Source organism: Kogia breviceps, chromosome 2 (assembly GCF_026419965.1).
Source record: "Kogia breviceps isolate mKogBre1 chromosome 2, mKogBre1 haplotype 1, whole genome shotgun sequence".
Taxonomy (NCBI): Eukaryota; Metazoa; Chordata; class Mammalia; order Artiodactyla; family Physeteridae; genus Kogia; species Kogia breviceps.
This window is the reverse complement of record NC_081311.1, coordinates 167576881-167590546: the sequence shown is the minus strand read 5'-3', so window position 1 is coordinate 167590546 and position 13666 is coordinate 167576881. Positions and strand designations below refer to the sequence as shown.

The 13666-nt window shown below is 38.5% G+C and overlaps 1 protein-coding gene across 2 annotated transcripts; it reads left to right on the top strand.

The window, feature by feature from the left end:
* Positions 1-3027: 3027 nt before the first annotated feature.
* On the top strand, positions 3028-13110 carry CLK1 (CDC like kinase 1). 2 transcript variants are annotated; one of them, XM_059053449.2, is made up of 13 exons: positions 3028-3266; positions 4416-4579; positions 4898-5126; positions 6146-6236; positions 6633-6699; positions 7860-7976; positions 8066-8232; positions 9127-9221; positions 9312-9441; positions 10134-10216; positions 10660-10739; positions 10838-10928; positions 11048-13110. In XM_059053449.2, exons 2-13 carry the CDS (start codon positions 4416-4418, stop codon positions 11189-11191), a joined length of 1458 nt encoding a protein of 485 aa, XP_058909432.1. In that variant the 5' UTR covers positions 3028-3266; the 3' UTR covers positions 11192-13110. The 2 variants fall into 2 exon arrangements, with proteins under 2 accessions (XP_058909432.1, XP_066882628.1); XM_067026527.1 differs by lacking the exon at positions 6146-6236 and having other exon boundaries at positions 3167-3266; positions 11048-12670.
* Positions 13111-13666: the final 556 nt, after the last annotated feature.

Below are 13666 nucleotides of genomic sequence, written 5' to 3'. Positions count from 1 at the left end.
TTTCACTAATGGATTGATGGTTCTTTAAATTCAATTTGTACCAATTGTGGTTCAGGTAGTAATACTCCATATAATAATTCTAAAGCAAATCTAGAAGAATACATGATAATGGAAAAATTTTTAAATATAATGAAAAAGGAATTAATCTCAATCTTTATAAAGCTGCAAATATCAATATTAAAACTGTGATGGTGTGAGGGATAAGACTAGAACAATAGAGTGTAAACAGTAGTGTATACATAACTTATTTAAAGCAGTATCCAAAAATCATTTAAAAAAGAGAAGAGGGGACTTCCCTGGTGGTGGTTAGACTCTGTGCTTCCATTGCAGGGGGCACGAGTTTGAACCCTGGCCAGGGAACTAATATCCCGTATGCTGCACAGCACAGCCAAATAAAAAAAAAAAGTTATTCCATAAATTGTGTTAGGATAACCAGTAAATGACATGGAGGGAAAAAAAGCAAAAGAATTTCACCTCACATGATATACCAAAATTCCAGATGGATAAAGAGTTGCCTTTTTAAAGAAAACAGAAGAAAAATTTAAAACATTTCAAAGAATTCCTCTGAAAAAGAAAGGAATTTCTCAGTTTACAAACTTGACAGAGGTAAAGATGGAATAGGTTTAACTGCACGAAAATAGGACAAAAGAGGACTGTACATTCAAAAAAGCAATAAGGTATGAATGGGCAAGAAAACGTTCAACTTCACTAATTAGAAAATAGAGTTACAAGTTCAGTAACCACCAAAATAACAAAATTTTTAATGTTATGCACTAATTTAGTTAGAGCCACCAAAACAAAGTACTGTACCAGAGACTGGGTGGCTTAAACAACAGAAAAATTTCTCACGGTTCTAGAGACAAGTTGGGAGATGACGGTGTGGGCAAGGTTGTTTACTCTGAGGCCTTTCTCCTTGGCATGTAGATGACCATGTCCTGTCTTCACGTCATCTTTCCTCTGGGTGTGTGTTTCCCAATCTCTTTATAAAGACAACAGCTAAAGTGGATTAGGCCCCTCCCTCATGACCTCATTTAATCATAAAGACCCTATTTACTGCCAACTAAAAATTGTCGCTTACCATCTGGCTCTAGTGTATAAGAGTGAAGTCACTAGCTACTGCAGTCACTGACTTTCAGCACACCTTGAAAGGAGTTCAGAGTGGAGATCAGGAATGAGGCACCCTGTGCTTTGGGGAAAACTGGCAGAACAGGCCTTCAGATAGATATTTTCAGAAGATTTTATGAGCCCAATTTCTTGCATCTTCTCATATCTAGAAGAGCACTAAAATCATTAATGGAGACACCTACCTGCTCCTCGTGACTAGCAGCAACCCTCTGTCAAAACGTATGCTTGACTGCACATATCCCCCTTCACTAAAATCATATATAACACCAACTTCTCCTCCTACCTCTTGGGAGCAGTTCCTCAGAGCTGAGAGGCTATCTCCCCAGGCATTTTGCCCCAAATAAAGCTTACCTCACTACTCTCACATTGTGCATTTTTTTCAGTCCACACTACAAATACAGTCACATTCTGAGGTAGTGGAAGTCAGGACTTAAAACACATGAGTATATGGGGGGGGGGGCGCATAGCCCTTCAAACAGCCCATAGCATGCACTAACAGACGCACTAAAATGGCTAACTTCATTAATGAAACTTTGGGTATATCCTGAACCAGTAATCGGCTGTATGTGGGCTCTGCTAAATTTAAAACCATTTTGGAAAGCAATTTTGGCAACATGTACAAGATTTTTTTCATTGGCTTTTACCCTGTAATTTTACTGTGAGGATTTCGCCTAAAGAAATTAAATACTCTAAATTGCTGTCTGCACAAACTGCAACTTTGACCTGTAATAGCAGAACATGGCTAATGCCCATATTTAGATTGCCGTTAGGATTAAGTGAGAATTTATGTACAGTGTTTAGCACAACGACTTCGATTAACTCTTATACTCCAAGGACTGGGATTCCCTAGGTTTTGCTTAACATTTAAATGTGCTGTTAAACATATACCGAGTAGCTGTAAATTTCACAAGTTACTGTGAGAAATTTCTCCCTCACAAGTTAAATACTAACCTTGTATTTAGTGATCCTGACCCCATGTAAGAATCTAGGTATTAATGGTTTTAAAGCATCTTCAAATTTATTTTGAGAAGCGGCTTAAGAAATGCAAACAAGCATAGGGATTTTGGGGATGCGTATTCCTCATCACTTTACCCGACAGTAGTTGCGCATCCGTATCCGGCAGGTTCTCTACGCTGCTCTCCTGTTTAAATAAAACCCGTAAGATTTCGCTTTACCATAATGTGTGATAATTTTATGCATTCCTAAACTCATTTAGTAAACTCATGACTAAATTTGTAATGAGTACGTGATTTTTTTCAAGTGACAAAATGGAGAAGGGGCGGGGCGCGGGAGTCAGGGTTGGCAATTACTTTGTTCCATCAAACTGCAGCTTGGAAAAAAAAATTGCAGCTTGATTTTTGTTGTTCAGAGGTTGTTTCCTAATAATTGTCTTCTTGTAATGACCTTCCATTTCCCCCTTTTACAGTTTACTTCAACCTTACACCGCAGAGGTCTCGCTTAAATGTTGCTTGTGAGGAGTTCCACTTTCTGTCTCCAGGCTTTTGCTCTCACATTTCTTCGACTTTTAAAACCTCGGGAAAAATCTTTACAATCCAAGTTCGGTGCATGTGGGTCCCAGCCACCGAAGATTTAACTAGTTTTAAACAGATCTCAGAACTTTAACAAAAGCCCAAATCCAGACAATTCCCAATATGGGGCTATTTGATACAGATGGTGTAATTTTTTTTAAAGTATCGTTTAAGCGGTTGCAATAGGGCACAGGCCGTTTTGTACCCTGCTTCCCTCACTTTTCCTCATTTCTAGCGTTCACAAACACAATGTTTAGTGACCATAAGCGAGTCTCTTCTCTCCGACTCTTACAATGTTTTCTCAGAGTCGGAACGCAGAGCGGGACCAACATGGCGGCCAGCAACGGCTTCCCTCCCTCCACCCTTGGTCGCTGAGCGCCCGACCCAGAACCTGCGCACAAGTCGGAGCCGGAGTCGGCTCAGCCCTCCCCGCGTGCAGAGGCCCCGCCCAGAGGCGGAGGCCCGCTTGCAGCGTCATCGTGTTTTCCAGGAGAGTCCTGACGCAGGCTGTCAGCTCCATTTTGCTGCTGGAGTTCGTAGCAGCCGGCTGCGTTTTCTCCTTGGTCGCGTTGCAAGCATTGTCTCCTTCGGCTTGGACTCTTTTCCAGGACGGTAAGACGCAGGAGGAAGCAGGCCAGGTGTCAGGGCCTCTTTTTGTGCCTCGAGAGCGCTTGTGACGCTCCCCTCCAAGCTTGTTGGGCGCCCGCAGTCTGCGGCACGGTGACCCCCCCCCCATTTTCCCTGCCCTCCCGCTGCACAAAGGTGGCCCGCTCGTTTTCCATGCTTTGCCAAGCCCGTCGCTGCGAATTTCTGTTTGAACCGCAACGCTCCAGTCACTGGTGGAGGGTAGCGATAGGGTTTGCCAGTCGGGGGAAGGTTCTCGAACGTCTGCCTTCCCCAAAGGGAGCGGGGAGGGCCGAGCCCAGGAGCCCACGGGCGCCATGTTGTCTGCGGCGGCGGAGGCCTCGGCCGGGCTGTAAAATGGCGGCGGGGCGGAGACGGCAAGGCCGCCTGCGGGGAATGGCGTTGACTCGGGTTCTGGAATGTGCCTAAGTGTCGCTCCTCTGAGGAAGTGTTCTTAACAAATGAAAAGAAAGAACACGTTGACCTGGTGTAAGGCGGTGTCACTTAATATCCAGTTGAGTCTTAAAGGATTCCGGGGAAAATGGCGCGTGCGTTTGCCTTCAGGGGTGTAAACAAAAATCAGGTTTAGGATCTCGAGGAAAGAAAAATAGTATGGCGTATTTGAAGGAGCGCGTGAGAGAAGTCGGGCAGTGGGGCCGTTTAGCCGAAGGTATTTTTGCAGCCCCCCGCCCAGAACAATTGGAGCTTCTTGATTTCGAGTTGCCTTTAGAGACGAGGTGAGGCCCGGGCAGTTAGTACTGGTATGAATGGTAGTTGGTGAAAAGTTTCTATATAACGTCTTTTTCAAGTTGTTAGGAGTTTGTGCTTCTGGCAGGAAAGGATTTTTCCCAACGTTCAGAAATTGGGATTTCCTCCTCTCTATTTTTCTTTTCCAGCACTCTTCTAGTAAATCTAAGCGTGACATGAATAATGCAGAATATCTGTGAATAAAGTTCAGACTCTGGATTTTGAGGCAGCAGAAAAAAAGTCTTTGGGTTTATCAGTGATTTCAGGTTGGGTGCTAATGATTTTTGAACTTTGATTTAAAAGAACAATAAAACGTCACAACTAGAGTGAATTTGCAACAGTGTTGACGTGGGGTAGTATTTAACTGGGAAAAATTTGTCTTTTATGTAGATGAGACACTCAAAGAGAACTTATTGTCCTGATTGGGATGAAAAAGATTGGGATTATGGAAAATGGCGGAGCAGCAGCGGCAGTCATAAAAGGAGGAGGAGATCACATAGCAGTGCACGGGAGAACAAGCGCTGCAGATATAATTACTCTAAAACATCTGATAGGTAATGAGGGTATTTATAGTGTCTTAGTATAAAAAGATTTTCAGTACAGTGTTACATATCAGTTGTATCTCGCTAAAACCGGGGGAAAATACATTTTCATGATTAAAACTAGAGGCGACTTAAAATAACTGATTACCATTTCTGTTTCCAGTGATAACTTGTAATGGTTATAAAATTATGTGGGAGGTTTTTTTTTTTGCTTTTTGGTAAGAAAAGCGTAAAATCTTATTAAGAGTACTGTTTTAAGAGATTTACTGAGAATTTGAGGATATTTGGGATTAACATAGAGCATTGAAAACGCATTTTCTCTTTTTCTAGCTATTATCTGGAAAGCAGATCCATAAATGGGAAGGATTATCATAGTCGACGCTACATTGATGAATACAGAAATGACTACAATCAAGGATGTGAACCTGGACATCGTCATAGAGATCATGAAAGCAGATATCAGAACCATAGTAGCAAGTCCTCTGGTAGAAGTGGAAGAAGTAGTTATAAAAGCAAACATAGAATTCACCACAGTACTTCATATCGTCGTTCACATGGGGTATGAGCTCTTTTAAAATATTTTGGAAATTTTATTTCCCTTGTGGAACAGGAAAACTTGAAATTGTGTTTGATCATTTGAGGAAGTTCTGTTTAAGATAAAGTCGTCTCGATTTTAACTTGCAGGATTCTTTGTGTTTGTGCATTGGATAGGAAATTCTTCAAATACCATATGTGTATAGTTATATAGTAATAGATTTTATTAGTAGTTGGCAACTAATTGTCATTCCAGTGACAGGAGGTAATTTAGGTTAGTTTATAGCAGGGATTACAAGATATTCTGAAAGTTTTCTTATAGTACTTCAAGAAATGTGATTTGTTAAATTAAAGTCTTACTACAAATAGAAGTAGAATTTTTATACTTGAATGACCGAGGATTATGCCGTGCATGCCTCTTTGTTCTGGCAAAGCATATTCTCTAATCCTTTTTTCACTAAGGAAACCACTTAAACAGATTTGAATGTTATGGGTTATGGGTTAATTTGGAGATCAAGCTCAGATGACATTTGAAATACCATAGTGTTATTCTTGTATGCCAATTTGTTTTTCTCCCCAAAATTAGGATTTTTAATTTTATTTGCTGTTTTGTTATTTGTTTTCTTAGTTTAGCCGGGAAATTAAAATTTGGCCACAGTCTGCTTTTGACAAGTAAATATTCTACAATTTTGCAACATTAAATTAGGACACTAGAAACTTAAAATTATGTTTCAGTGAATGCTACAACTAAGCATTTTTTTAAAAAAGAAAAACAATTGTATTATGTTTTGTTGCCTTGCCACTTTGAGTATCTTATCTGAAAATCTGTTCCTTGCCATGTTTTTCTCCTGTTAACATAAACTATGTGCCCTGTGAATTTCTGGGGACTGAATTTGAAATTGCTCCTGCCAACCGTTTGTGGCCTGGCGTGTATCTGAATGCCTGAATATCTCCCCGCTGAATGAATTTCGTATACTGCCCTGAATTCACTCGGGTATATTGATTGGCTGGATGATCTTGGTGCCGCCCACTTGACGTTTCCAGAAGAGTCACCGAAGGAAAAGAACCAGGAGTGTAGAGGATGATGAGGAGGGTCACCTGATCTGTCAGAGTGGAGACGTACTAAGTGCAAGATGTATAGAATATTTTTCAACACTTATTAACTTTTCAGATAACATAATCTATATATAGATTAAGATTTCAGGGATTTGGAAATCTTTTTTTCTTTCTCTGTTTTTGTTTGTTTTTTTTCCATTTCTTTTGGTGGGGGGGGATTGTGTTTTTACTTTCTGTAGAAATTTAATGTTATGCAGAACTTCCAAAACAGTAAATCAAGTTAATGAAATTAGCTTAAGAATGAAATTAGACCTAAAAATAGTTATATATGTTTTTTGGCAGTGTTGACCAATAAAATATCTAGTGACTAAGGAAATTTGTAGCATCAACTAGAATAATCTGCATTTGATAGCCTTTATTGTAAGTAAACTGTTTCCACTTCTTGGTATAACTGAGTTTTATTTCTCTCTTTTAGATGAAATTGTTGATACTTTAGGTGAAGGAGCTTTTGGGAAAGTCGTGGAGTGCATTGATCATAAAGCGTAAGTCTCCTGGTCTGGGATTGCACTTGGGAAGGTGAACAGTATAGAAAATTTATTCAGCTTTAAGGTATAGTCTGACCATTAATTAGACACATCATTATACCCTTTTAGCTTGGATTTTTAACTTATGTATAGGAAGCTCCGATAAAGTTACTAGCTTTTTGTGTTCTTAGGCAGCAGCTATTAATAGTATGTGTAAGTCTCTAATTACAAGCTGAGAATAGATTTTATGTTTCAAAAGTATTTTGAAGTATTTTATGTTACAAAAGTATTCTTTTGTTGTCCCACTGGTCACAGGTGTGGCCATTGTTGTTGTTTTTTTCTGGATCAGTAGATTTTAGCCTTGGTTTTATATTAGGAGTCTGTGGAGCTTTGCTTACCCCAGGCATTGAACCAATCTTCAGGGTAGTTTACCTAGGAACCTATATTTTTAGAAAGTAACCTAATTGATAAGGGGTAACACAGCTAGAGCTGAGAACTCTCCTAGATTTGTGTCATAAGTTTAATTATCTATGCCCTTCAAACAACTGATTGAAATTTCTTAACATAGTGTAAGAAACAGTGTAAGAAATTTTCTTTATTTTGTTTCCTGTTTGATTTTTTTTCCTGTTTGGAATGGCAGAGCTTTTCTAAATGAATTATTAGAGGCTTCCTACTATTGGTTGGTAAGGTTCTGAGAACTAGAACTCTTTATCCCCACTATATCCCAACGTTTTTGGTAACCTGGACCAAAGGAAGATTGGAGTTATTAGCCAGTGACTGGTATTATAGAAAGAAACTGCTCTATATACATTTGTTTTACGTTTTAGTTGGAATGTAAATTGAAGTGATAATGTCCCAGTATTGTTAAATTAGAGCTATTGGTACATAGTTAAAGGACCAAAAAAAAAAATTCAAGTGAGTGATGGTCTGATGAAAACAATCTGTCATTCAGCATGTGTTACCGACCCTACCATATGCCCAAAGATCATTCTAGTTGCTTACACTGAGTTGAAGTTAGAGTATTTACATATAATTAGACAAAACTGAATGCTAGACCATAAATTCAAAAAAACAAATACAGTGGGTCAGAATAGAAGTAGTACAGTTTGAAGAGTGATGGAAAAATGGAATTGGACATCATCTTTATCATTTTTTTAATGTTAACTTTTCATTAACAGGGGAGGTAGACATGTAGCAGTAAAAATAGTTAAAAATGTGGATAGATATTGTGAAGCTGCTCGCTCAGAAATACAAGTTCTGGAACACTTAAATACAACAGACCCCAGCAGAACATTGTGAGTATCAAAATAGAACTTAGAAAATGGCCTCGGGTAGATTTGAATTGTAAGAGGCTGTACTCAGTTTTTTTCTCATATGTTTATAGCCGCTGTGTCCAGATGTTGGAGTGGTTTGAACATCATGGTCATGTCTGCATTGTGTTTGAACTACTAGGACTTAGTACTTATGACTTTATTAAGGAAAATGGTTTTCTGCCCTTTCGACTGGATCATATCAGGAAGATGGCATATCAGATATGCAAGTCTGTGAATTGTAAGTGTTTGGCATATATTCCAGAAACTTGAGTTTATGGAGACTGATTTTAATGCCAGACCGATTTGAATCTTTGAAAAGAAAAAAAATACAATCTAACATGTATGACTTGGAGGCCTGACTTAATTAAGAGTAGGTAAGAGAGGGCTTCCCTGGTGGTGCAGTGGTTAAGAATCCGCCTGCCAATGCAGGGGACACAGGTTCAAGCCCTGGTCGGGAGGATCCCACGTGCCGCGGAGCAACTAAGCCTGTGTGCCACAACTACTGAGCCTGCGTTCTAGAGCCCGTGAGCCACAACTACTGAGCCCACGAGCTGCAACTACTGGAGCCCGTGCGCCTAGAGCCTGCACTCCGCAACAAGAGAAGCCACCGCAATGAGGAGCCCATGCGCTGCGACAAAGACCCAACACAGCCATAAATAAATAAATAAATAAATAAATAAAATAAAACTTTTTTAAAAAAAAACATTGTTTAAGAGTAGGTAGGAGAAAGATGTGGTTGATTACAAGTGGTTGGTCGGTTCACTGCATTTCATTCAGTAAAGAGAATATTGTCCAGCATATAATAATAAATTGTATAAAACTGGTTTAACCTTTCTGATTTCTAAAAATGATAATCTAGAACCACTGGGTTAAAATTAAGGAATGGCAAATCTCAGCTTCATAAGAGAAAGATACTTCTTCTAAGCAGTTAGCTGTCAGTGAACTAACTTTTTAGAGGGGTGATGGGTTTTAGTCCCTGGTGGTTTTGTAGTAGGCTATTGAATGTTGACCACTTATTTGGACATATGAAAAGGCATTCAGAGAGAATTTTTGTTGTAGGGCTTTGGGGTTTGGTTAGGTTTTTGGTTTTCGATTTTTAGAATACAGGAACTTTTTTCTGTTTCATTCTCAGTTCTGCACGGTAATAAGTTGACTCACACAGACTTAAAACCTGAAAACATCTTATTTGTGCAATCTGACTACACAGAGGCATATAATCCCAAAATGGTAAGTCTTTGATGTTTTATCTTCATAGTTTTAAGTGAATATTTTACATCTTCTTAATGTAATGCCTCCTTAATCATTTATGACCTTCAGAAACGTGATGAACGTACTTTAGTAAATCCAGATGTTAAAGTTGTAGACTTTGGAAGTGCAACATATGATGATGAACATCACAGTACATTGGTATCCACAAGACACTATAGGGCACCTGAAGTTATTTTAGGTAAGAATTTCTTAATTGTGCTTTGAGACCTGTGTATGTCTTTATTGAAACTAACTTCAAAATTTATTTACAGTACTAGGTGTTTGAGGGACTACCTTTTTCCCTTTTAGGGATTAGTATAGTAAAACACATTAAGGGTTTTAAGCTCTTGCTTATTCCAAGTAGTCAGCTCTGGGACTTTGAGAAGTTGCTTAATCTTTCTAGAATTCAGTTTGCACATTTGTAATATGTGATGGGATGTTGTTTTTATTTGATTTTTGGCTGTGTGGCCAACGTGCACCACCTGCAGTGGAAGATGGAGTCTTAACCACTGGACCACCAGGGAAATCCCGTGATGGGATTTTTAAACATAATCATATAATGCCTGTTATGCTTCATACATGTCATGTCTAGTTAGTCTTTGCATGGTGTAGATTGCTCCCATTTTACAAGTTAGTAAATGGAGGTTTAGGAAAAAATTTTTTTCCCCAAATCAGTCCCAAAAGAATAAGTCAGATTTGGGGCTTGAAACCAGATATCTCCAGAGCCCTAACTAATTCTTATATGCTATGCTATCGTATTATGTTTAAGCTTGGATTAAATGATTCCTTTAGGATGTGTCCAGCTCAAACATCAGATTATATCCTTGTTTTTTTAAATGTTGATGAGAAATATTGAGGATTTTTTCATTAACAATTCGCTTTACTTTGCAGCCCTAGGGTGGTCCCAACCATGTGATGTCTGGAGTATAGGATGTATTCTTATTGAATATTACCTTGGGTTTACAGTATTTCCAGTAAGTGACAATGATCTGTTTCAGTGACTTTTCAAAAGTAAATTACCTGTTTATATGAATTTAACACAAAGTACACACATTTAGGTAGCGCTTTTTCTCTCATTATAGCCTATTGTAGGTAAAGGTAAAGAAATAAAATCACGTGTAATTCTGATGCTGTTGGGCATTTGTATTTTCTTTATAATTTGTCATTTTGTTGGAAACATTTCTAAGTATATTACAAATAGTTGTCTTTGTTTATTTAGGGAAATTGTTGGTGAACTTCTGTAGGCCTTAATTGTTTTTTCTTCTAAGCTGTAACTTGCTAAAAGTATGCCTGTTTTAGAGATTACCTTCCTTTGTGACCTGTAATCTATGGACTAAAATTTTAGCAGCTGTGTTAAATAAGAACAAAGCACAATGTGCAAATAGAAGTAGTTAATAACTTTTCTTTACTATTTTAGACACACGATAGTAAGGAACATTTGGCAATGATGGAAAGGATTCTTGGACCTTTGCCAAAACATATGATACAGAAAACCAGGTATGTTTAAGAGTAAGTGCCATCAATCACCTTTGCTAGATATTTTAAGTTTTCATTGTCAACATTATAAACATGAATGGATATGGACTTACTCTTAGGAAACGTAAATATTTCCATCATGATCGATTAGACTGGGATGAACATAGTTCTGCTGGCAGATATGTTTCAAGGCGCTGTAAACCTCTGAAGGTAAGCCTGGGTCATTGCATAAGGGTTCAGAACCTTGAGTTTTCCCTCTTTTTTTGGTGGGGAAATAAAATTATAATAAGTGGTAGTAGAAAAGGCTGTTGATTTTATTTTCCTTTCAGGAATTTATGCTTTCTCAAGATGCTGAACATGAGCTTCTCTTTGACCTCATTCAGAAAATGTTGGAGTATGATCCAGCTAAAAGGATTACACTTAAAGAAGCCTTAAAGCATCCTTTCTTTTACCCCCTTAAAAAAAGTACATAAATCTATAATTGTATAGCTCCCTTAAGAGATCATATGGACTGTATCAGTCTAATTTTTAAATATTAAGTTATTTTGTACAGCTTTTGTAAATTTACATTTTTGTATTGCCATGTTTATTTTGTTTGGATAACTCGATTTAAGTAAATATTAGCTAAGTAAAGTAATGAACATCTTTTTCAGTAATTACAAAATGATTTATTCAGAATAAATTTTTGTACTTAAAAAACTTATATGAATCTGTATAGTTTGTTTTTAGCACCATTTTTGTTCTACCTGTTATTATAAGAATGGATGTGTATCTCTTCCTGGAGTTTTCCTTCATAAGTCTTTGGAAATGTTTAGCTTTGTTTGCATTTTAGGGGTTGCCAGCATTGGGAGTTATTTCTTCCTTCTCTAAACCAAATGCAATGAAACCAGGTTATAGAATACAAAGAACTAGAGATGAGCCAAGAAAATTTTGTTCTCCCTTTATTACCAAATTTAATAGTGCTGCTTTCTTGTCACCCCCAGTGGGATTCCACAAATGGCTTAAGTTAGTGGGGAATTTAGGATTCTACGCAGTTGGCTTTTTTTTTTTTTAAAGACTCCTTTAGAGTAGTTATAGATTCACAGCAAAATTGAGAGGAAGGTGCAGGGATTTCCAGTATACTTCTTGCTCCGCACATGTATAGCCTCCCTCATTATCCACATCCCTCATGTATTTAGCATTATAGGATACAGAGTGTTTTCACTGCTCTAAAAATCTGCTCTATTCATCCTTCTCACCAGCCTCTGGCAACCACTTATATTTTTACTGTCCTTAGTTTTGCCTTTCCTAGACTGTCATATAGTTGGTGTCGTATAGTATGTAGTCTTCTCAGATTGGCTTTCATTTTTTGAGTAATGTGCATTGAAGGTTCCTCTGTGTTTCCATAGCTTTATAGCTCATTTCTTTTTAGCTTACAATTTATTTTTTATTTTTTAAATTTTTTTTTTTTTTTTTTTTGGTTGCACCAGTTCTCAGTTGTGGCATGCAAACATCTTAGTTGCTGCGTGCAGGCTTCTTAGCTGCTGCATGTATGCGGGATATAGTTCCCTGGCCATGGATGGAACCCGGGCCCCCCTGCATCGGGAGCATGGAATCTTACCCACTGCACCACCAGGGAAGTCCCCAGTTTATTTTTTAAATTCTGAAAGACACTGCAAGATCTAAACTTTGGGTAGTGCTCCCCACATGCAAACACACCCAGTCAGGAACCCAGTAGAAGAGCCCCCTTTGTAGGAAGGATTGCAGCAGTAGAGTTGTGTGGTATGGATATATTTTTACTGCAATTTTAATAATTATACATGGCATATCCTCGTTAATATTTTAATGTAATGTAAATTACAAACGTAAATTAAAAATTTGAATTTAAGTATCCTAAAACCACATAAAATGGAAACTTACACTCAGATTATTTACCTGGTAACACTAATAAAGACTTAGCAGCATTACTACCTAATGCTGGTTGGTTTGTTTTTTTTTTTTGCGGTATGCGGGCCTCTCACTGTTGTGGCCTCTCCCGTTGCGGAGCACAGGCTCCGGACGCGCAGGCCTAGCGGCCATGGCTCACAGGCTTAGTTGCTCCGCGGCATGTGAGATCTTCCCGGACCAGGGCACGAACCCGTGTCTCCTGCATCGGCAGGTGGATTCTCAACCACTGCGCCACCGGGGAAGCCCCCTAATGCTGTTTTATCCTAGTTCTTTCTGAAACATTACATTTTAGTCTGTATCTTTGTGCAGTTCACAGTTGTCTATCATAAATAACTTACAGAAAGAACCTATATGAGCATATATTTTCCAAGGTGGTTTTGTCCAGTGAAGTATTAATAGATGTGTACCAGAGAGGGCCATCAAGAGCTAAAGAATTCTGGTTGCAAATAATAAACATCTGTTCTCTAAGATTATGTGGAGTTTTTATCTCATTTATTTTTTAAAATTTATTTATTTGGCCATGTCTGGTCTTCATTGCAGGCATGCAGGCTCTTTATTTCACATGCAGGCTCTTTCGTTGTTGCACATGGTCTCTTTGTTGTGGCACATGGGCTTCTCTCTAGTTGTGCATGGGCTCAGTAGTTGTGGCATGTGGGCTCTAGTGCGCCCGGGCTTAGTTGCCCCACAGTATGTGGGGTGTTAGTTCCCTGAGGACCCAAGTCCCCAGCATTGGAAGGCAGCTTCTTAACCACTGGACCACCAGGGAAGTCTCTGTGGACTTTTTAGACAAACAGCATTCAAACATTTTCATAGACCATCTCCATTTGTTCACATATTAGCTCCTCATTTTCATGTTTTCTTTTCCCAGTAGTTAATCTTCATTATCTGCTTGTAGTTCCTTTTTTAAAGTGCTGAGTTAATAGTCCATTGTCTGGATATACCAATTTATTAACCTATTGAAGGACATCTTTGTTTTTAACTGTTAAGAAAAAGTTGCCATTAACGTCTGTGTTCAGGGCTTT

Bases quoted from the DNA above. Each gene is read 5' to 3' on its own strand.
- CLK1 (XM_059053449.2), top strand. From the start codon at position 4,416: ATGAGACACTCAAAGAGAACTTATTGTCCTGATTGGGATGAAAAAGAT. The intron at 6,700-7,859 runs GTAAGTCTCCTG...TTTCATTAACAG, and splicing joins GAGTGCATTGATCATAAAGC to GGGAGGTAGACATGTAGCAG. The intron at 8,233-9,126 runs GTAAGTGTTTGG...TTTCATTCTCAG, and splicing joins GATATGCAAGTCTGTGAATT to TTCTGCACGGTAATAAGTTG.